Source organism: Andrena cerasifolii, chromosome 12 (genome assembly GCF_050908995.1).
Source record: "Andrena cerasifolii isolate SP2316 chromosome 12, iyAndCera1_principal, whole genome shotgun sequence".
In the NCBI taxonomy this organism is placed as follows: domain Eukaryota; kingdom Metazoa; phylum Arthropoda; class Insecta; order Hymenoptera; family Andrenidae; genus Andrena; species Andrena cerasifolii.
The window spans coordinates 10,893,784-10,916,403 of record NC_135129.1 but is presented as its reverse complement, the minus strand read 5'-3'; the positions used below and the strand labels follow the sequence as shown (position 1 = coordinate 10,916,403).

Sequence of the window (22,620 nt, the reverse complement as noted above, 5' to 3'; positions counted from 1 at the left end):
AGTCGTTCAGAATCTATACTTTAATATTCAATTGCAAATGTACATTAATTATTCCCAAGAAATTAACAATTCACTGGAAAACAAAAGTCTAGCTCCTTTGCGAAAATTGTTAATTATAAAGCAAAACTACGTAAATAATGTCTAGAATATCCAGATAATACAAGTCACTGAATAGGAGATCATGTGCACGAACAAATTCTTTATTTCCATATTTATTTACCATCTATGATCCAAGGCCTCTTCTAGAGAATTCTTCTACAAAATTGTTTATTTATTGCTCGAAAAAGCTTGAAATGCTAGGCATCTATGACTGCAACGATCTACTTGATCGACGTACCTTCGTTCTTTTCTAAACATCATGTCTTCTTTCTTTCTATTTGATAGTTCCTATGCGTCGTGCGTTCCTGGTACCATTAGCTCCAATGTACCAGGCTTGCATAACCAAAATTAGTGGCACACCAACTATATCTGCCCTTGTCCTACACGCTACCTTTCTCTCTTGCACACTCCATCTACCTCCTACCTCTTTTTTTATCATGTGTTCCTATTAATTCGAGCGAATTTCCTGGTCAAAATGGATGTTCTTTACCACTTCGAGCAGTTGGTGAATTTACCGATTGTTCTATACCTGGTCTGTGCCACTACATTCAGACCTCAAATTATGGGTCCGTAATACAGATTGTAAACGAATAGCGACTGCTGAATTTGTAGAGATTGTAAATGTGTAGCGACTGCTGATATTATAGGGATTGAAAACGTATAGCGACTGCTGAAAAGCTCTCGGAATTTACGTAGAAATTTCAGGCAAGGAGGACAGGGACGGTACTTCCAATTTCTGCGTGAGAGAACAGTATTCGCGTACGACAAAATAATGGATAACTGCATATACGCCTTTACACGATCCGCGCGAGAAAGTGAACATACTATTTAACTTAACTTCTCTGAGAACGCATTGATATTCGATCCTCATTTTTGCCTCTGTTTTTCTTTCTGTCCTATCTGACAAGCATTTCATTTTTGAATTCGAAAGCACGAAAAGGTAAAAACAAATGGGACTTGACTGAAATTAGTTGAATTGTACGAAGAAGAGACAGAGAAGGAGTTGAATGTTCAGTCTACAAAAGTGCTTAAACATTTATTCGTACAAAATTTCATATGCTTCGTTCAAACTTGCAAATTTGTACACGTGCGAGGTTTCTGGTTTTGGAACGGCGATACCGGCGATACCAAAGCATACTATGGGGACGAAAGTGTATAGCTTGAGCTTCGACTATAGCAGCGTCGTTTTCTTTTCACTTTGAGTATTTCCTTAATCGCGTAATGGAATTCTCGTTTTCGTTTACACGTTCTTCGAGAATCACTCCATTTCTGTTGGCCGATACCTCGAACCTAATCCTTGATTCGTGAAGATGTCGAACTCTTCACGGCTTAGGAGAGCTCCATGCACGTCGTCCAAGACAATTACCTTCGGATGTCTACGAATTAAAGAAGAAAAACGACTATCACGTTTTCGTGACATAATATTTATATTGACATTCGCGGTATGATAATTAATTGTGAATTTTATGCGAAACATATCTACGCTCAAGAATTTCGGATGAAAAAGTATTTACCCGTTGTCGCTACATCGTTCCCAAGCTTTTGCCAAAGACATCCTGACCAGATCGTCTACGAGGCATTCAAGAGCCTGAAAAAAAGGAATGCAGTCATTCGTGAATCACACAACACGTCCGAAATACGATTACAAAAGGATCGGGAACTTGAATGAGAATCAATATGTTATACGCTGCTTCTTACTCGCATCATCACTCTGCTAGCTGCGCAGTGCATCGCACCGGGCACAATCTCCTCGGGCATGAATTGTGCACCAATTTCCCTCGCGGTATCACAAACAAAGTCATAAAGTGGTACGGATTTTGACTCTAGTTCCAACACACTAATCTTTGTATCCGAAGGAGCCTTACTTGATCTCTCTTCTTTCATCACCATCCTCGTTCTTCTTTTATTCTCCGGTGAAATTTCATTACTCGCAATATCAACGTCAACGTCGAGCTCGTCGGACTGTTGTAAATTAGAATGAAAGAAACATTGGTCGTTTAATCTACCTGGGCAGGTTTGTAGCCACTTGAGGAGCGCTTCGGGTTCCGTGTACGTGCTTTTAGTAATCGCTGTATCGGGTAAATTCTTTTGCCGTTGAGTCGATCGGATGCGAAAGTCTGAACAGAGAGGGGTGTGACCGTGTAATCTTGACCAAATCATTATTTCCTTAATGGTCCATACTGGCTCTTCTGGAAATGACTTTTGTTTCAACAAGCATCGCATCGCGCTCGCTCGATTCCATTCGCAAGCAGTTCGCTTCGCAACGGTGTACCCAAAGAACTCGGCTTCGCTCGCGCAGGCGTAAGGATGCGCTTGCCTATAGTCCGAGTCTAAAGCATCCCTGGTCACGATGGGCATTCTTCTGGCAATGATCGCTAGTAGTCCTTGAATGCTCGCAACCGGAGCAGTCTCGATCGCCCCGAGCATCTCGTCGCAAAACTCCTTTCTACTTTCAAGTTTCCACTCATCTTTGCCCAGAGTGATCTTTTGCCTCGACCGCAGCTTCGGTTCCTTCGATTCCTCCGAGCTGCTCGCTCTTGCGGCGATACCCAGGTTGGAGTCAAGTTCCCGTACGTTGGGGAGTTGGTGATCGTTCTCGTAATTTCTTCTCTCGGCAATTTTCAGTGCTGGTACATGAGAGTTTACATTTAAAAGCACGCTTCTAGAGAGTTGGAGCTTTAATCCTTGCTGCGCTTCTGCTGCTGCTGCTCCCTCGAGACTCGAGCCCGGAGGCTTTTTTAATAAACTTATGCCACGGGAATTGATTTTAGATTTTATCGAATCATTGCCTACGACACGTGGTACGGGGATAGCTTTACCATCTCGCAGAACCAAGACGTGCTTGTTGGATGATTCAAACAGTGGTGGGATGGAGATTTCTAAAGGTCGGAGATTGGACTGGATTTTGGAACAGGATGACGAAAGTGGTTTCGGTTTGTTTCTATCAGGCTCGCTTATCAATGACGCGCTTGGATCTCCGTTCGTGGAAGATTCAGGCATTAATAAGCCAGTGTTTTCAGGCGTTTCCCCACCCCCTCTCTCCGGCTTTTGATCGACGTTTTCTTCAACAACCTCGTTTGTTACAGGTAAATCCATTAATCTCGATGTCAATGGCGAGTGATCAATAGTCGAATGCCCTTCAAAATTGCTCAAGTATTTCGAACCGCAATAATCATGATCAAGCTCAACGTTGTTGAGTTCTCGTAGTTTTTCGGTACGTACCGAAGAGTTTTCGTCGACAACCCCCCCAATGTCCGACAGAGGCTCTTGCTCGACAGCCGCATCACAATTCTTGCTCGTTGAGTGCATCGATTCATGTACGCTATTATTACTAAAGTCACGAAAGGAATTGAGGTGTTGTTCGTTTTCTACTTTTATCCCGCAACTATCGTCAGATTGCGTTTCCGTTTGAAATCTATTTTCATCGAAACAGACACCGCTTCTAGCACCATTTCGTTTAGACCTTTGTTGATCCGCGTAGATCCATATATCGACAAGTGTCTCTGACCCTAATGTTTGTAGACCGGTGTAGGTACGGTCCAATTTTAAGTGATGAATTATATCCATTGGTTTATTAAGCGCGCTCTTAAAATGCAACTGTACTCTCAGTGGAAATTCACCCCAACCACGTCTCGAGAGACAGAAAGGTGCTGCCGTTACTTCCACGACATCATTGGGTCTGTAGCTGGGATGCAGAAAGAATCTGACCTTGCTGACGAAGTCATCGATGTCAGGGTTCTCCTTGTTCCCTCTAACGTACATTGTCCACTTGTGACTAGCTGCGTCTTCTCTCCATTCGGGGGGTATCCATTTTGAAATGTTTCCAATAATTATACGCTTCCTAACTTTGTGCCTGATACCTCTCGTCGATGGGCACGGAGACTCCGGGATCCCACTTTTTGGTGGGATATACCTGGGTACCTTCTTCTTGGGTCGTGATCGATCCTCCTCGTCCGTTGCATTGCTTCGCTTCTCCAAGCGGCAATATTCGGCGGACGAGGCCTCTTGCGCCAACTTGGCCGACTTTACAAGAGTACAACAACCGTCTACCAGCACTGTACCAGTAGTCGAGGAGGGAGACGTTGTAAATGAATGCGACGTAGGAAAATGTTCTCCGTTGCTCAATGTCGCGGTCGACACCGCCGCCGCTGCGGGAACCAGCGAGCTGTCGCACACTTTCGGTGATTTACCAATCAACTCCTTTACGGCAGGATGAATCCGAGTCTGCTGCCTTGCTTCACCGCTCTGCGAATTCTGGCATTGCTTGCGATTGTAAAAATCTGTGACTATAACGTAACGTAGAAGGTGCAGCGCTTTCGACGCTCGGTGCAATCTCTCCTGTATCTCTAGAACTTCTTTCTCTCTCGCATCTATTTCTTTGGAAAATTCCCTCTCGATAATAGCTGTCATCTTTCTCGCAGCGTTGCTTCGGGCTGGAAATAAGATCAAGTTATTCGGAGCGTGCAGCGTTCCTTCTCGTTGAGTATCTAATACTCTTTCACGCGACAAAGAACAGTTTCGATAAAGCACAAAATACTATTGGTAAATCGTTGTAGCGGGGTATCGATAGGATCAACGTTACATTACGCTCGTCGAGTTCACGACACACACCGGAGCAGCAGGATGGATGATGCAATTACAATTTCGATATTACCATTCTCTTCGTAAATACGCCGATGCTTTTCATCGTTCACGATGGACAACCCATAGTCGGGATCTTGATCCTTTAAGGCACTCATTTACCATGCTCAATGTCAAACGTAGTACGATAATGGAGCTGAATAACGTTCTTTACACTTGACCACTCGCTATTCAAACGACAAACGCCATACTTTTGTCCGGGAACTGACCCTTTGTACATAAAGAGATGCTGGTTTAAATGCCAATCGTAAGTGCTGGAAGCGAGTGATATTAACATCTGTAATAATAATTACTCCACACCACACTTTAGTAAACAAGAAATGTTAATGTTAAAAAAAGGAATCATAATGTTACATTTGAAGAAAGTTCGAAAACCGCTCTGCTAGAGGAGTAGAATAAAATACAGCCTGCTATAACATCCAACTTAGTAAATTCCATACCAATAAGCCTCAAATACTATTATAAAATCAAAAGGCAATATTCACTTTATTTCCATAGTTTATTAATTCTTTATTTAACTGTAAGAATACTTTTTGCGCGTCCTTTCCTGCACGTTTATCTGTTTTTTGTTAATATCTTTGTAAATGTTAAGGGGAATAAAATTTTGTTTACACAAAATCTATTCTACAAACATCGAAGAATATGTATTAATCATTTTTCTCCGTTAAAATTTATTACTGACATGGATATACGAAGTTTTACTTTCAATTGGTCGCTGTACGAATATACTTTTTACACTCACTGCAGAACGTTTCGAGAACAAGAGGTTTTCTTAGCAAAAGGTATAGCAGCAAGATTTCTATTCTCTTCCTCAGAATACTTCGTTGGGTGTGCCACGGTAAATAGAGGCCCAAGCATAAGCCCTGTAGAAATAAATCCTCTCGCTAGCTCCGTAAAAGTTTATAAATCTAAAACACAACGGAGACACCCCACGTACATCGTGATATTCACCGTCTACATCCTCCGCATGTTGTCGGCGTAATCACCATCGACGATTTCCAGAATCGCGATAACAACATATGTGAAGTGATGTGAAGTACGTGAAGTACGTTTTAATTATTCTGCACCCAAAGCTTTGAGCATATAGATATGGAGATCTCATTGAATTGAGAGCTCCAAACTGTTGCCAACATCGTGCGAGCGAGAAACGAATAGGGTGTTGCGCGATTCTGTGGGGATTTTGTAATTACACGGCGGGTCCGTGCCCGTGGAGTGCTGAAGCAGTTCAGCTCGTGAGTTTGCGCGGGAATTTAAATGATTAGAGAAGATAAAATGAAACACTTCTGAATAATTTCTATATTTAGATTTTAATCGATAGTTCGACGTTTACTGTACTGCTAACAACTTCGATCTGCCGTTTCTACAAAGTCGCTCCTCGCTTGTGCCCTCTGAGTGCCCTACTCTTCTGACTCCGGGGCATCCTGCCCAGATAGCACACAGACGTCCTAAAGACGTCCATTTCAGACTTTCACGACGCCTCTAAGATGTCTTCGTAAGGACTTGATTAGACTCTACTGCAGCTCTTTAAAGAGATATTAGAGATATTAAGCGTGACTTGATTCGTATTTATTAGAATTAATAATATCTTTTAATGAAATTAAGTATTTTGAAAAAAGAAGTTCGTCGAGTAGCTGCTCTTGTTCTCATTCGAGAAAGTCTATTTTCATGCTGATCAATATTTTCGTTTCTTCATAAAAATAAAGAACGTCTTGTAATACCGAATGATCGATATATATTTTGGCATAGGTACTCAAGTTCAAGTCGAAAATATAAATTCCCTTCGTCAAAAAACGCCGGTGCTCGAGAATGACGGTTGGTCACACTGTTCCTGGACCCACTGTAGTTGCATTGAACAAATCGTAAAGGTTCCACGATAGAACAATCATTGTTTCCAATTGTTTTATTGAAACGCTACAACGATGGTGTTTTTTAAAATTATGCTCAACACATTGCAACCGCTCGGGCGTTTAACAAATTTCCAGACAGTTGGTTTGAAAGTAAATGCAACTCGAACGTACGTAAGATGGGTAAGTCGAAGACCAGCCGCAATCGTCAACGAAGATGAATTATACGAAACCGATGATACTACTACTATGGGAGGAATGTTCGGTCATAAGAAAGAATCTTCTCCGCGGAGGCCGAAAGAAACATCTCCACGGAGGCCGAAAGAAAGTTCTCCACGCAAGCCGAGAGAAACTTTTCCACGCAAGCCGAAGGAAAAGGAATTATCGTCGGCCAACAGTCTACCTAAACAAACCGGAGAAACAAAAACATCAAGATTTACGGTTCTCGAGCACAATGATAAAATTGTAACGTGGGTTCTCTGTTTGCGTAGTCCTACTTTTGCGAGACGAGTAAAATTGTTCTTAGAATCGCGGGATGTTCTATTAATCATGTGTCTTTTGTCATAGATCTTTGATGGTCAGAGTAAAGTCTCGGAAGAGAAGAGAGAAGAACGACGAGATTATTTTAGAAGGGCGTAGACAAATTAAGGAAGGGCTCGACGCTGGTGCTATTCTAGAGACGATACTTTTCAATAACCCATCCGACATAGATACATTGAATATCCCCAGTGAAGCAAAACTATATAAAGTTCCTTACAGAACTATCCAACTGTGGTCCAGTTTAACTAATTCTCCCGGACTAATAGGTATCGAGCATATACAGCTTTAATAGCGAGCGTTCGAATACCATTGTGGCTCACTGTACAAGTAACGTCAACGAGTTTAATATCCCAATGATTCTACTACTCGCATTTATCGACGTAGGAATTTTCAAAACTCCCGATGTACATACCAAGGAACCGGCCAACGACGCGTTACCACTGACCATTATTTGCGACAATGTGAGAGAACCAGGAAATTTAGGATCGATTATGAGAGCCGCGGCTGGCGTGGGTTGTGAAAAGTTAATATTAATGAAAGGTGCGACCATACGGCGAGATGGTGTCGACGAATGATATCGACCGCTGGGAGAGAATTCGCTTCGCTCAGCTTAAACTCTATTTATCTTTCGATAACGTTTATAATATTCTTCTTCGTCGTCCGCTTAGGTTGCGTAGACCTGTGGGATCCAAAAGTTCTTCGCAGTGCAGCCGGGGCTCATTTTCGGATGCCTATTCACACATTTCCAGGATGGAATGATATTCCGTCGCTAATCAGCGAGGACTCTCACATTTTCGTGACGGATAGTAACTTCGGCGATCAATTTATATCGGAATATACTCCGGAAGAGCTTCGCGCGAGTATGGGGGTATTTAATGCCGACCCAGAGACTTTCACAGCGATTTCTACCGCTAACAATAACGATGCCACCACGAAGGAATCAAACCAAAGGGCAGCACCGACGAATAAGAAAATGATGAAGAACTTTCTGTTGAAACTACCCATTCTCCCGTACTATGCTCTGGATTACACGAAAAAGGAGATTGTACTCGTACTAGGAGGAGAAACCGAAGGGTTGAGTTTAGATTCCCATGAATTCCTGAACAAACGGAAGGGTATTCGTATTAATATACCTTTGCTAAACGGAGTGGATAGTTTAAATACTGGAGTGGCCCTTGGTATCGTTACGTTTGAAATGAAAAGGCAATTTATAAAAAGACAAAGCGAGTTGTAATAAACACGTTTTGCCTAAACAGGAAAATAATAGAAACCTCTTTACATTCCCTAATCCTAGTCTTTCATTCCCTAACCAAACCCAGACCCATATGTACAACAGCTTACCCAACTTGATTCTGATACAGGTCAAGACTTTTATCGCTCCGGTATTTGATTCATAATTCTTAGATTATACACCGTTGGCTAGTAAACTAACGAAGAACCAGCAACATGACATCTCGTACCTTAGCTTCCATTACTGCTGCTGGTGGTGGTAGGTTGAGCAGCAGCAGCTGGTCGTGCTACAAAAGTTTTCCGTTAAAACAACAACAATATATATCTCAAAATCAAACATCTTTTAATTCTTTTGTTAATCCTCCAGAAAAGTCTCTTACTTGCACAATTCCGAGGCTGGAACTTTATATCGTCAATAGCGAAACCCCCGTTGCTAGCACTTCCTCTTAAAACAAGCCTGTAGGGTACACGAGCGTCTATGGTGACTTGCGCGGCAGTCCACACTGGCCTTGGATCGTTAAACCCTTTCGCCGTCAACGACCATAACTGAAAGAAGAAGAAGAGGTGGTCTTGAAGCACGACCAAATCTAATAAAATCGCGTCTAAATCTTACAGGCTGTTCTTGGCTGTTCCCATTGTCCTCTTCGTCGTCGTCGTCAGCAGCAGCAGCCTGCTCCTCCTCCTCAGCATTCGCTTTAATAACTTGCAGCGTCGTGGATTCCTCGACGCCGAAGGCAGCGAACCAAAAGGTAAAGCAAGCGGACTCTTCGTCCGGCGAGGTTTGTATCACCGGCGACCGCAGTCGTACGTCCGTCGTCGACTTTTGTTTCTGTGTAAAGATATCGAAGAACACAAAATCACCGCTCGCCCCAAAGGTCTTGTCCAACAGCTGAGCTGGTCGATGCGCAAGGAACGCCCGCTGCCAAGTCACTGTGCGCTCGTTGTCCGAGGAGGTGGTGGTGGTGATGTTCTCCCAGCCGCACAGACCCTTTTCAAAGCTGCAATCTCCCGGTCTCACAGAGGCGCTTGCTGGTTTCACTGAAAGGCGTCAATTCGAAAAAGAAGAACCAGTACGCACAACTCTTCTCAAGCATTGCGAAAACAGCCAAAGCAGTTAACGTTTCGCAACTCACCGGTACAGTTGCCAGTATAAAAAGATACATCATCGATGCCAATGCTACCGCTGGCACGATTGGGACCCCAAGTTCCCTCGAACACCACGTAAAAGTCTCGTCTTCTCTCATTCATGCCGATCTGTGCGTAATTCCACGTAGGCCCTTGGTTATTGTACAGCTGCCAAATGGGCTTGGACTCGGTCGTCGTCGATGATTCTCCGGTTGTTTGTATAGACACACGTAGCACCCCTTTAAGCGTATGGCACCCCGTTGAAGTACGCTCGGAGAGCGAACGTAAGGAATCGCGCGCGCAAAATACGAACCCAGACTTGGCCCAGTAGAGTCGATGAATGATTCGAACATAAAGTACCAAAAGGTAATGCAAAGTGGCTGCTCGTCGTCGTCGTCGGTGCCTCTCATCTCGCGACTAACTAGCTGCGCTGTGCCGCCTCCCGCTGACCTGGGCGGCCCTCCTCTAGGACGACCCAAGCCTAGGAAGTACTCGTTTCTTCGGTTGATCGTGTATCCATTACTGTACGGTTTCCTTTGGTTCCTGGGACTCTGCGCTTGGATAGAAATCCTCTCCCATTCAACCCGATCGGGGTCTCGGGAATTGATCCAGTCGCACTCATCCACCTCGAATGTGCAGTCCCGTGGTGGGGTCGGTGAGGCGACTTGGGGCGAAACTGTTAACGGACATGCTGCTTGAATATATATATATATATAGAATGAGTGATTTTTAATTCGCCTTGAATAAAACAGAGTAATTATTCCAAGCCCTCTAACCAGGACAAGAACCCTGAGTGAAAGAGATGTCGTCAACGGCGATGTCTCCCATCCCGGTGTTTCCCACGGAGGCTTCGAACACCAGTTGGAAATCGTCGACGGAGCTGATGGTGACCCGAGCGACGAACCAAGTATTCCCAGCGTTCCCGCTCAGGCTCCAGATTTCGCGGAGCGGCGCGTCCAAACTGCGAAAATTGCGCAGGAAGAGCTTCAGGGTGCCGATACCAGCGCCGAACATGTGGAACCAGAAGTGCATGCACATGGGTGTATCGGCGCTCGGCGCAGGGAAGCTCGGGCTGACGAGCCTGGCTCTGTCCCCTGGTCTACGCGGGAACGAGGAGTCTATGTAGGAGTATCCTCCGGCGGTCGAACGGTCGCTGGAACTGTCCATCGCTGGCCCGGTCGTTGGATTACCGCTTCCTCGACTCTGCAACATTCCCTCGTGCTCTAGGACTCGACGCGTGTACACAATGAGCAACGCGGTACAATCGATCCCCCCTTGCGCGACTTACGATGGTCCAGTCAAAGTCGTCCTCCGCGTCGTTGCTCCAGTCGCAGAATCCGCTCGCAAAGTTACAGAAACCGAGGCACGAAGTCCCGGGCTGCAAATCTATATCGTCTATGGCGATGTTGCCTCTGTACAGGCGCGCTGGATCAGTGGGCTCTACGGGAGTTCCCTCGATGATCAGCTAACGACAAACACTCCGCTTTAATATACCAAAGGAATATGTGTCTTTTTTTCGCGTTCATACCGCAATTACCGAATGCAAGCCGGGATAGGTGTACAGCAGCTGCGCCTGCTGCCAGACACCTAGTGTGTAATACTGGGCGTTCCAAATGACACGTTCCTCGAATAGCTCCACGGGTTTGCAAGATGGTAGTGGCGGTATGGGTACGGTGGTGGCGTTGTCAGGTGTAATTTCTTCGGTTTGTTCTTTTTTGATAGAGGAGGAGGAGGAGGAGGAGTACTCGTCGATGCCCGCGTGGAGCAACACCCTCAGACCAGAGACGCTCAGGCCTTCCATGACGTACTTGAACATGACACAAGTTCCAGTGACCCCTGTGCTACCCAACAGCGGACTGTGCAACAGTCCTCCCAAGGTTTTCGCTTTGCCATCTTTCGGTGGTAATAACTGTGATGTCTCCACGAAGGCATATCTATGTCAGGTAATCAGTAGCAGGGTATCGTTAATACATATTCCCTGTGAGCAGAGAAGACTGATGGCGATGAATATTTTAATTTCTATATACCCTCCCTCCATGGAGCCAGTTGTGTAGTCACTCGGAGGACCACCCATCCAATTGGTACCCATACCAGTGCCCGCCGTCCAATCCAGCACCCCGTCGCCGCCATTCCGCCACTCGCAGAGTGTCTGACTTGGAAATGACCCAAAATCGCAAAACACTTCGTCCACTGATGCTGTAACAACAGGTGGTGGTGCAGTCGCTGGAGGGTGGTACCTTGAAGAAAGTAAAAATACAAAAATTATCAGACACCTAACCCGGACCTCGCGCAACTGCAATTATTTCAATAAAAGACTGCTTCGTATGCTTCGTCTTCCGCCAGACTATAGTAGACGCTGAAATCTGTTGTGGCTACGGAATTAGTGATTACGGCAATTCCTCTCAACAAGTATTAGGCAAAAGTGTGTCGTACCTCTGTGTTGATGGGTTCCTTTGAGCGAGCGTGGGCGGATCAAGTGGATTTCGCGGTAATGGAATCTCCGTGGTGGTAGTAGGAAGTGCGCCTCGAGTGTAGAATACATCGGGCCTAACTGGCCGCCAGTGCCTGGGCTCGATTCGTTCCACTTTGTCCAACGGTTCGCGATCACGATCGTCGTCGATAGGCTCGTCGAATGGTATTCGCGTTGCGTTGAACGCGTCCCTGGCGTTCAAGTCGACGAATTCGATCGCCGCCGCCGCGTCCTTGGTATCGTCGTGCTCGATGCTCCTGGTCCAATTAGGAATGAAACTCTCGTTCAACCCGCCCACGAGGTCTACTTGCTCCCCGAGCATCGGGCTTATGGGACGCCAGTGGTGATCGGCGCATGATAGACAGTACAAACAGTAACAGACTAACAAAATCAACCACATTTTCGGAATACACTCCGCTTTATATAGAGACACACACAATTACTGAACACGCTGATAAAACGTAGGAAATCACCGCACGGGAAGTTTTCCAACTAATCGGTCATAAATGCGATACAATGTATCTTCGCGGAAAATCTGCGCGCGCGCGCGCGCGATGTCTCTCGTGTTTCGCGTTAATGATGTAGAGTTATAGCGGTCGATCTCTGTTGGTTGCGCATATCAAGGTCCCAATCGTGAATGCGCATTACAAGTTGATTGAAATCGCTCGCGCGGAACACAGGAATCGAGATACAGTTTTGACGCTCTATGTTTGATAAACGATAGGAAGCTAGGTAGTCCGTTGATTCCTCGATTCCTCAGAGCGTCGAAACACAGTGGTCGCGCGCGACTTTTAACCGTTTGGAACTGTGCGACGCTCGACCAACTAAATGCAAACAAACGGTTTTTGTGCGAATGAGGTATGCACGTGATGAAATAAAACGAGCATCCCGCAGTTCCGGCCTTCGCTTCCTGTGTCTCTCTCGTTACGCTTTTGATCCTAGCACAGAGGCCGAGTTCGATAACCGTCCATGGGGGGGGGATTCGTTCCATCGAGATGAGCAGCTATAATAACCATATATCCCTGTTTCGTACCCTCTATTGTCGCAATTATTCTTTACCGGACACACACCGCGCGAAGTCGGGGTCAATCGAATATATTCAAATAAATTAATCCGATCCCAGGGTGTGCGCGCGCGCGCGTCTCACCTGGCAGTGATTACATTAAAATGATTCCGCGCGTTGCGTTAGGCTTTAAAAACTTGAGAAACACTTCCGGCCCGAAGCTACCATTCTCTTCGTTCGCTATGCAAGGGATCCTGCCCAGATTCAAATATATCCGGGCAATGAAAGGCACGAGATAAGGGCAAAGGACCAGTTGATTCGTCTTCGGACGTGACACCGATCGTTTCCTCAACATCTTTGATATTAAATTAACCACAGCCGCCGATGCCTGTTTAGGAAGCGGTCGTGGCTTTTCTTCGCACGTCATCCTCATAATCTCTGTCAATGTCTGGGAACAGTACGAGAGGTGGGGGGAAGGGAGACGACTTACAGAAGTGACTAAAATAATTTGTAGCCCGGTTTTTCGATAAGAAGATCGAGAGTATACATGCCAGTACCGTGCCAGGGAAGGGAAGCCTTTTCGTAATCATCTCGTAAAGAATCACGCCCATATTCCACACGTCGCACTTGAAATCATAAGGATGGCCTTTCAGCATTTCCGGAGCCATGTAATAAAATGATCCAGCCCGGCACGCGGTCGATGGATCTCTCGATCTGCAATGAATAGTAAGTATCACGCACGCTGAGAATTGACTCGGTAATGGAGACACAATCATGAAACGCTTGCTGCTGCTGCTGCTACTGCATGCATTGACATTCGTCGTCAAAGGCAGACGTACTCTTGGAAATTCTTCGAGACCCCGAAATCTCCGATTTTCACGATGTCACCGCGATTTCCAGTTAACATGATGTTTTCTGGCTTCAAATCCCGGTGGAGAATCTTCTTGAAGTGTATATGATGGACTCCGAGGACGATTTGTGAGAACAAGTACAGCGCATCCTGCATAAACGTACAAAGGTTTATATATTGTTTACAAGACGTCTCATGGGATCAATTAAATTTTGAATAATGGGAGACCGATAGAGGAGAACGAAAGATATGAAATACCAAATAATGGGAAACTGCCGATAGCAGAATGAGACTCCTAAGGCGATTCTAAGATCCGAATGCGTTTGCTCGCGGAATCGTGAAGTCCTCTTTCGACGAACTAAATTTGGTTCGTTATTTCCCAGTTCTGTTCGTCGTGCTATATCTTGACTCGGAAAAGTAATAACTCGACCTACTTCTTCCTTGAGCGGTGTATGACGCTCGTCCAGCAAATCCTTCAAGGTGCATCTAGTTGCGTACTCCATAAGAATGTAACTGCGATCGTCCTCCATCCAAGCCCCGTAATAAGCCACGATATTAGGATGCCTCAGTGTGTGCAACGTTTGTACTTCTCCTAATATGTTCTGTGTATTGATATATACAAATACTATACAATTGATCCATCAGTACCGCGATCCGTAATTAGAAATTTATTAAAGATCGCGGTAAAAGTTTCATTTATATTTAAAAAGTTATTAGGTTGTTTTTGTACGAAAGACAAGTGTTTCAAGCAAAGTCTACCACACCTGTGCCAAGTTCATTGAAAATATAAACATTTACGCGATGCTTTTATTTCTCCCGCCACTTTCCCCCACCGCTAAAATATTCATGCCCCTCCCACAACATTTTACTGGGGTCACTCTGCATCACAACAAATATACAAAAGAAAACAATACAAGTCCCCGCAATTAATCAAAGATTTGAGTTAATGATTCTCAACTGAAGACTCGGTAACCTAACAATCCTTAAAACGCACTTTATGCAAATAATACAAAATTAAATGCATTTAAACTAATAACAGAATCGTAGCAAGTCGAAATTGACTTTCTGGCTTCCTTCTCTCACTCACCTTGACGGGAAGAGCGTTCACCGCGTTAAGAACTTGTTCTTTCACGACGAAAGGTTTCGAGTCCCTTTTCCTTCGCACCAAGTAAACAGATCTAGAGAAACGACGAATAAATGAGAATACATTGGAAAGCGATGACAATTTGGTCTTGTAGCGTACCCAAAAGTGCCTCGCCCTAATAACGTTTCGAATACATAATCATTTATTCGCATCGACATTCTTGCCAAACAAGACGAATTTGTACGCTCACTCGCGAACAGAGATGGTCTGGAATTCCTAAATAAATCCTACTCGTAGCTGAGGGGGACCACCTACAGGGTCGGCAACCTTTTTTCCGGCGACGCTGGTTGGCTTCGCGTTGGCGCTGGCGTCGGCTGGCTGACGTCACGATATTTTCACGCACACATTACGCCACTCCTGTAGGTGTTTCCCCTCCACTACGAGTAGGATTTATTTAGGCATTCCAGATCATCTCTGCTCGCGAATACAAATTATCAAACACTGACGCGGTTAATTTTCCGCGTGTTTAGATATACGATGCAAACATCCTGATCCTTGACAACATGTTTTCGATCGCTCAAGTTTTCGTATACACAAGTTGCAGGTACTTACTCGTGTTCGAGTGACCCAAAAATGAGGCCTCTTTTAGCCTCTTTTTGGTCCCACGGTTTTGGAACGAAATTTTGTGCCAACTGATAACTTACGATGAGACATCAATCGTTTCGCATAAAATTCAGTTCCAAAATCGTGGGACCAAAAAGAGGCTATTTTTGAGTCACTCTTTCTAATACAGATAAATAGTTTAATCATTTAAAATATTTCGATTTCTCTTACGCGATAGAATATGGTAAGGTACGTCAACTCGATCGATTTTGCTAAACAGTGGCGCGCAATTATAAATAGCCGGACTACCTTTCGCCCGCGAAAATTCTATCGGGAAATGACATCAGCTTTATTTCACAATCCCGTAATAATTTGGCAAGTCCGTCGAAAGCGAAAGACGATCATCGAGGCTGCTTCTACATTCACGTAACATTAAGCGATCGATTTAACGTGTACCGCCCCCGAAACATTCACAACATGCAATTTGAGCACATTTTGGGAATGTGGTGTGCATGGATCGCAGATTTATTACTCATAAAAAGTGTTTACAAAAACACATCGTACTAGTTTGTAATAATTAACAAGTGTTGCTTTAATGCTAGTTATTTCTAGGATCCGTGTGTCTAACCCAGACCGCCTATACACGCATTACCGAGCTGGCATTCTAAAGGGTTGCTGCTCTCTTCAAGCACGTGGGTTGAAGCAACGGACGAAATCGGTGAATTCCGGGAGAGGGAAAATTCTGGCTTTAGCTTATGTCGTAGTAGTTTTATTTATAGGTATTTTTTTTCTTTACAAAGAACGCAATAAAGATTTTCCTAAAGCGTTTAGACATTACCATCTAGTATCGTACCACGACAAAAAAGAAATGTCACAACTACGCGGTTGATCTGATTGGATTGCGCATAGCTCGCAATAGTAAACGTTGCATCCGAGTCGACACACACAGAGGATCGTAACATAGATGAACCGATGACGGTGACAATGAGGGGAAGGGGGGGGGGGCTGCTTTTACGATCGTATAAAACATCTCGGCCATGGTCAGGTCGAAAGTCGTGAAACACTACGGACAGAAAATGTATACAACTACTCTGTGTGGTGTTGGATAGGTTCAGCGGTGACACAATGTGTCTGTACCGTTCTTGCTTTTGTTTCTTCTCCTTCAGAGCGGTCCGTTCACACACACAGACACACACGCACGCACGCACACACACACAACTCTCTCACACACACACACACATCGACGACGACAGCCCCGGAAAGGAATCGAGCGATGATTATGCACGCTGCGTAACATTTACTCCAATGGAAAAAAAAAGAAAGCAAACCACCTTATACCCTAGTGCAATGCAGAATTAGACGATACTGCAATATATACAGAGTGTCCCATAAGATGCATACGTGTTTGTCAAAGGAGAAATGCCCGAAGCTGAAAATGTAACAATTCTCGATGCTTGTTCCATGCTGATCTTTATTATTATCGTCGATCGCGGTCTCGGCTATGCAACTGTGAATCTGACGCGTATCTGGCTCATACATGTCAGCGGGTACTTTTGTAAATCACTGATTCCTAGTGCTAGACATTGGAGACCCTGTATGAACCGATTTCTTTGCACAGGCGCCGCAGATTCAACAACGAATCCAAACATAATTTGGTGTCCTCAAGTATCTGTAGAAATCAAGTGCGACACGACCTGCCGCCGTCAGTGAACGAAAGTGTTTATGTAGTTGTATCAAATACGTTTGATACAATCGCCAAAAACTCTATCCAGCGGTTAATAATGATCATCGCCGCGTCAACACTAAGAATTGCTTTATTCCGTCTCTTGTTCCGAAACTATCTTACTTTATCGTAAGATATCGTACGCACCCTATGTGGAAAAACGCTGCATATAAATGCCATATACTCTCGCTTCGGTATTCGTTTTCGCAAACGTCATCGATCGATGATTGTTGTAAGAATTAACTGTTACTGGAATCTAATGTATTGTTAGTATCGCTTCCGGATGGGGAGCTCCGTGATTGTTTCAAGCTGTCTAGATACTCTTGCTGCGACGTCGCCAACACTTGCGAGATCACATCACTGTCCTCCCAGTCGGTCAGACCTAATCACACACACAACAGATCAATGTCCAGCTTTTAATGCCGCCCCCTTCTAGGTGTCGCCTGGACGACTATCTACGCGTAGATAGAAATGTTCTTCATTGTATAATGTAATGTGTAATATAATCACCAAACACTTCGGGAGGAAGGCGATTGAACAGCGAGATATCTGGCGAGCCGTGAGCCGCCGCCTCCTTGCTGCTTCCTGGCATAGGCTCTTGAGAAATTTTCGGTTCGAAATCCGGGGTGGTCATGTGAGATGATATAGCCGCTGATCCCTGGGTCGGCTGATGCTGGGGCGATCTTTTGTTGTACCGTACCGCGTCGTTCACCTGCATAAATTATTCATGTAACGCGTAACATTTTCAAGTACCGCTGCTGAGATTATAGTCGGCTATAAAACGGACCTTGGGGGAATTACGTAAAGTGTCTTGGCTAGTTTGGGTCGTGGTCGGAGAAGAAGTGTGGCTACGTTGTTGTTGTTGTTGTCCACGACCACCGCCGTGAGGGTGAAGAAAATGCGCGTGACTGTGTTGCGCACTCGTCACCGTACTTGTACTGCTACTACTGGCTGATCGCTTTGGTCGCAGAAAACACGAGTCGATATCACGGCCTGACTATCGCGTCGGCAAGCACGCTGGATAAAAGAAAGATCGCGCGTAACTTACCGCTTTTCGCATTTCGTTATCCCTCAGCCACTGCAAGTAACTCTCCCTGGCCACTTGCTCTTCTATGGCCTCGTTCGTTGCCTCCCAGTCGGTCGCTTTTATCTTGTCCTCCAGCATTGTCTGTGGGACAGTGGTGACGAAAATTTTTATTGCTCTTTCCGAGCTTAGCAGCAGCAGTGGCGGCACAATCGATGACGCGATCAATAAGTGTATACGTAGCGCGTATCAAGGTACCTGTTCGATATGTAGGTCTTCGCTCTGACGAACTGCATCGGAGATCAGCTGCCGATCCGCGGAACCAGGATTGTACGATGGTAAACCGAGCCCAACGCCGACGGTAGGTTTATATGGGTCTACTATACTATTATAATGACTACCACGCTGATAAGACAATCGTATCGGTTCATTATCACTTTCAACCATCGTATGGAAGATGTTGATAGGTTCTGCGTATAATTACAAGGAGGAGAATGAGATGGGTGGTTATCAGAGATGTAAAAGGTTCGTTGTTTCGTGCGTAGAAAGAAGAAGTGTAGAGGTGGTACCGGGGAGTACTTACCAGTGCCGTAGCAATATAATTGAATGCTGCGATTATACATTTCAGACATCGCTTGCATCTCTATATGATTTCCATGAACATACTCTTGCCGTTTCCTATCTACGTACGTACTGAAATCTTCCGCTACAAAGTGAGAAAAAAACTCCTGATTGGAAGCCTGCAAATTGAATCAGACGGAATGACGTCGATGAGCCTGCTTCGTAAGGATAACCGTGTTGTCGAGACACCGTTGTTGTACGACAAAGTACTCACAATGTAGTCCATGCAGTGTTTCCGTACAACACTGTGCATTTCCTGATCACCGTAAACTTGGTCCGCGACAGCTCTGAACAGACACGCTCCGTCTTCGCCCATTTTTTTAACGATAAATCCCATTTTCCGCATTCGCTTCTCGAACCACCTGTCTCGCTAAATACAAAAAGCCAGCGGATAGTACACACTTTTCTATCACCAATCATATCGTTAGGCATCCAGACGGCCAAGTTTCAATAAATTATCGCGTTTAATCGGACGAACCTCTTGCCATTCGGCTGATGTAAGATTATTCCCAGTTCTGCCAGTATATTCATCCCCGCTATTATAACCATTAGCTAATTCATGTTCTATATTCGCAGCAGCTCCGACAATGGCCATTCGATTGTTGGTTATTACGCCAGTATCTGTGGCTAAATGGATTAATAAATCGATTTCAAAATAATGAATGCGACGAGAAGTATCGAAATACAATTTTCTACATAAACTCTACTCTCTGTCATACCTGTTCCGATACAAACCTTTTTTTCTCCAACAATTGAAAAAGTCGTACGAACCTTGTAAGCCGCTGCAAGACGCGGTAGGAGGTGTAGCTTGTCTTTCGCGTTCTCTCTCCCTTTCCCTGTCTCTCTCCCCCCGGCCTCTGTCTCTTTCTCTTTCACGTTTCGAACGCGAGTTTCTCCCGATGCAACCGCTGTTCATCAAAACAGATTAATTACATCAATGTTAAGAACCCACGTTTAGCATTTCGAATCCTATACCTGTGCGGGCTTGCTCGCCGCCTGTGACGTTTGCCATGACTTGGACCGCTTCCCTCTTCGAAATGTTTATCCTCTCTGCGATCGACGCTGCCCTATAATTTAACAACGATATAAAGATAAAAATTAAGCCTCACGCACGCGTTACGATACATGCTCGTTATCATGGCAAACTATGCGCATTAAATTCCAATCTATTCCCTTCTTTCCAACAAACGCTTTAGCCAACATCCCCCCTCCCATTTACATGCTCAACTACAACAAAAACACGGGGGAGAAAGATACAACTAAAGACTGAGGAGGTGGGGGGTGGGGGTGGGGTTGTGGGTGGGGAGGTGGAGGACATTATTGTCTAGATTTCTCACCTCGTACGAGCTACCTGTAAGAACGATAGAACCAGATCCGTGATCGGTTTGAACCCCGTGTAGATCGACCGCGAAACCGTTCGCTGCACGTACCTGTCACACGGTTCGCAAAAGGTCGTTTAAGGTTCGCTCGCGCGCAACTACTACGCAAGTAGTGTGTATCGGTTGCGTGTGCCATAGTCGGAAAGGAGGTGATATATTCATTCACCTGATACGGGCTATTGGGCAGCGCGATGGATCCGGAGTTGTGCTCGCTCTGCACCCCGTGAACATCGACGTCGGACGTGCTGCTGCCTCCTTCTCGCCTATCTTTCGAGGCATTCGTCTTCTTCTTCGATAGAATGGTCATCTTGCGTAATCGATCGCCGACGAGTCGTTGGACGCGACGACGCCTCGCTCCCAGAAAACGATTCTCCCCGCGTGGGAGCACGCTCAGCAAGGCTCCGCGCTCGCCGCACCTTGGACCCCCGTCGTACCTTCCTCACCGACGATCGCTGCCCACCACTTTTATATTATTATTCCTCCAGCGACAGCCACAAAAGCTCCCGTCGAGCTAGGCGGAGACCCCCCGACGATGCCCCGGACGCGCCACGCCGTCGATCCGCACACACAGTTCGGGCTCGCAATCTGGGCGACGTTACGCGCTCCGTGCGAACCACGACATGATACCTTTGATAATCAACCACTACATTAATTCTTGTTATTTCGAATGTTTTGTCAGACAGCCATGGCTACACTTGCACACACTGCCAGTGTGAACTGTGATCGGTAACCTCGTGGCGGCACATGTCCCTAGACGAGGACTTCTGCTAGTCATTTTGGTGTATGGGCCCGCGGCCAATGGGTGTGATCTAATGAGATCACTCAACAGTTGAGTCTGCTGAACACACCCAATGTATTTGTGTGTCTTTTCTTTTCGTCCTGTAAATAACAGCTATTTTAAGTAGCTGAACGTGATTCTGTAATGGGGATCGTTGAGATAATAAAGCGCGTGAGATCAAAGCACACTCGCCTCGTCGAGTTTTCTTTTTTATACAATTAGGCTTGTTGAGAATGGATCCACGAATGTAACGCCCCGCTCCCTCCTACTAGAAGGTTGTTTGGAAGATGTTGGCAGGTCTTAGACACTCATCTGTATCATTGAGCTCTATCCTAACTGGAGTGTGAACAGCAGTGGGAAGAAGTAGAGGCGACAGCGGTCAGAGAGAAATGGAAAAATAGTGAGTGAATGTATCCTTCTTCTTCCTACTATCCCTCTCTATCTCTATTATCCTGTAGTGAATTTGCGTGTGGTAGGGGTATAGACGCCACGCCATGTTCGTTGTTACTCTCTGAACTCTGGCTACAAGCCAAAGCAAGCAAGAAACTGCAAGCATAAATAATAGTTAGAGCGTGATTACGTATTAATTATTTGTAATTAATAAAAATGGTTAGGACGTGTATGTTTTGTGACGCAGAAGAATTGGGGAAAGATTTGACATATCACAGGTAGGTAGAAATAACATTTATATGCTATTTGTAGGTTAAGTGGAACTTGTAGGTAGGTAGAAATAACATTTATATGCTATTTGTAGGTTAAGTGGAACTTGTAGGTAGGTAGAAATAACATTTATATGCTATTTGTAGGTTAAGTGGAGCTTGTTACTCATAATAAATATTCCTAAGAAAGTAAAAAATATTTTTGTTTGTTTCATATATGATCTATAGATTTCCGTTGAAGGATGCAGAATGGTTACGCAACATGGGTCTGGGCTGAAATTTTGTGCCTTCGAAGAACGCCTTGTTATCTTCCAATCATTTTGAAAAAAAAATGTTTCCAAGAAGGCACTGCCAAAGGCTGTCTTCTCCATGGAAGCATTTCTACCATTTTTGGGCAATACAATTCTGATTGTGTCTTCGGTCATGCTAGAAAAGGACAGGATAAAAACAGATCATTTCGCAAGTAATATATGAATTATTCGAACTACGCAGCTTATTTTTAAGTTAAAGTGACTAAAATAAAATATTTGATGCTTATTAACCAAATGCAATTGTTTAATTTTTTAAAGTACAATAGAAAATGATAACACTCTAATTTAAGATGTTTTTACATAAATCATTTTACACAACTTCATTAATATTGCAGAACAAATAATGCAGAACTGCTTCAGAAGTGGATTACAGCAATGGCTGCAAAGGACTTTGTTCCAAATAAGGGAAGTGTGCTTTGTAGTGAACATTTTGAAAAAGATTGTTTTCGTAAAACAGGTCGTAATGCCTGTACGTTAACCCAGGGGCTTACGTGGGTGTGGAAAATAAAATCGTTTAAAAAGAGCGTTATTTTACTGTTTTGTGAACTTCATTAAAGCATGTGTATATAGGGAGTAAAAAATATTTAAAATTTTAGATACTATCAGAAACTTCAATTGTTTTCTTTTAACGATAGT

General features: G+C 44.7%; 5 protein-coding genes and 1 long non-coding RNA gene across 10 annotated transcripts; 2 read left to right on the top strand and 4 right to left on the bottom strand.

The window, feature by feature from the left end:
- Positions 1–1,107: 1,107 nt before the first annotated feature.
- Positions 1,108–4,967, bottom strand: D12 (YEATS domain containing 2 homolog D12). Its single transcript, XM_076824891.1, has 4 exons — positions 4,754–4,967; positions 1,798–4,532; positions 1,614–1,687; positions 1,108–1,475 (listed from the first exon to the last, which is right to left on the bottom strand). Exons 1-4 carry the CDS (start codon positions 4,836–4,838, stop codon positions 1,358–1,360), a joined length of 3,012 nt encoding a protein of 1,003 aa, XP_076681006.1. The 5' UTR covers positions 4,839–4,967; the 3' UTR covers positions 1,108–1,357.
- Positions 4,968–6,601: 1,634 nt separating this feature from the next.
- Positions 6,602–8,394, top strand: LOC143375040 (rRNA methyltransferase 3, mitochondrial). Of its 2 annotated transcripts, none has more exons than XM_076823750.1 (4): positions 6,602–7,054; positions 7,152–7,390; positions 7,509–7,685; positions 7,718–8,394. In XM_076823750.1, exons 1-4 carry the CDS (start codon positions 6,660–6,662, stop codon positions 8,356–8,358), a joined length of 1,452 nt encoding a protein of 483 aa, XP_076679865.1. In that variant the 5' UTR covers positions 6,602–6,659; the 3' UTR covers positions 8,359–8,394. The 2 variants fall into 2 exon arrangements, with proteins under 2 accessions (XP_076679865.1, XP_076679866.1); XM_076823751.1 differs by having other exon boundaries at positions 6,606–7,054; positions 7,509–7,664; positions 7,793–8,394.
- On the bottom strand, positions 7,730–12,349 carry LOC143375039 (MAM and LDL-receptor class A domain-containing protein 1). The gene is made up of 10 exons (XM_076823749.1): positions 11,913–12,349; positions 11,507–11,716; positions 11,017–11,413; positions 10,768–10,944; positions 10,256–10,682; positions 9,793–10,155; positions 9,488–9,718; positions 8,968–9,392; positions 8,735–8,900; positions 7,730–8,641 (listed from the first exon to the last, which is right to left on the bottom strand). The coding sequence occupies exons 1-10, from the start codon at positions 12,347–12,349 to the stop codon at positions 8,586–8,588; spliced, it is 2,889 nt and encodes a 962-aa protein (XP_076679864.1). The 3' UTR covers positions 7,730–8,585.
- A 219-nt stretch (positions 12,350–12,568) lies between these two features.
- LOC143375041 (serine/threonine-protein kinase Nek5) lies at positions 12,569–15,198 on the bottom strand. Of its 2 annotated transcripts, none has more exons than XM_076823752.1 (6): positions 15,046–15,198; positions 14,890–14,980; positions 14,237–14,404; positions 13,792–13,952; positions 13,510–13,666; positions 12,569–12,952 (listed from the first exon to the last, which is right to left on the bottom strand). In XM_076823752.1, exons 1-6 carry the CDS (start codon positions 15,102–15,104, stop codon positions 12,569–12,571), a joined length of 1,020 nt encoding a protein of 339 aa, XP_076679867.1. In that variant the 5' UTR covers positions 15,105–15,198. The 2 variants fall into 2 exon arrangements, with proteins under 2 accessions (XP_076679867.1, XP_076679868.1); XM_076823753.1 differs by having other exon boundaries at positions 12,811–13,400; positions 15,046–15,192.
- A 1,038-nt stretch (positions 15,199–16,236) lies between these two features.
- Duba (Deubiquitinating enzyme A) lies at positions 16,237–20,962 on the bottom strand. 3 transcript variants are annotated; one of them, XM_076823710.1, is made up of 12 exons: positions 20,403–20,960; positions 20,195–20,287; positions 19,833–19,924; positions 19,629–19,765; positions 19,336–19,484; positions 19,072–19,227; positions 18,820–18,976; positions 18,495–18,706; positions 18,261–18,380; positions 18,000–18,170; positions 17,723–17,924; positions 16,237–17,594 (listed from the first exon to the last, which is right to left on the bottom strand). In XM_076823710.1, exons 1-12 carry the CDS (start codon positions 20,541–20,543, stop codon positions 17,452–17,454), a joined length of 1,773 nt encoding a protein of 590 aa, XP_076679825.1. In that variant the 5' UTR covers positions 20,544–20,960; the 3' UTR covers positions 16,237–17,451. The 3 variants fall into 3 exon arrangements, with proteins under 3 accessions (XP_076679825.1, XP_076679827.1, XP_076679826.1); XM_076823712.1 differs by lacking the exon at positions 18,000–18,170 and having other exon boundaries at positions 20,403–20,962; XM_076823711.1 differs by lacking the exon at positions 20,195–20,287 and having other exon boundaries at positions 20,403–20,959.
- Positions 20,963–21,108: 146 nt separating this feature from the next.
- LOC143375023 (uncharacterized) lies at positions 21,109–22,583 on the top strand. The gene is made up of 3 exons (XR_013086791.1): positions 21,109–21,682; positions 21,902–22,136; positions 22,320–22,583. It is a non-coding gene; the product is annotated as an uncharacterized LOC143375023 (long non-coding RNA).
- Positions 22,584–22,620: the final 37 nt, after the last annotated feature.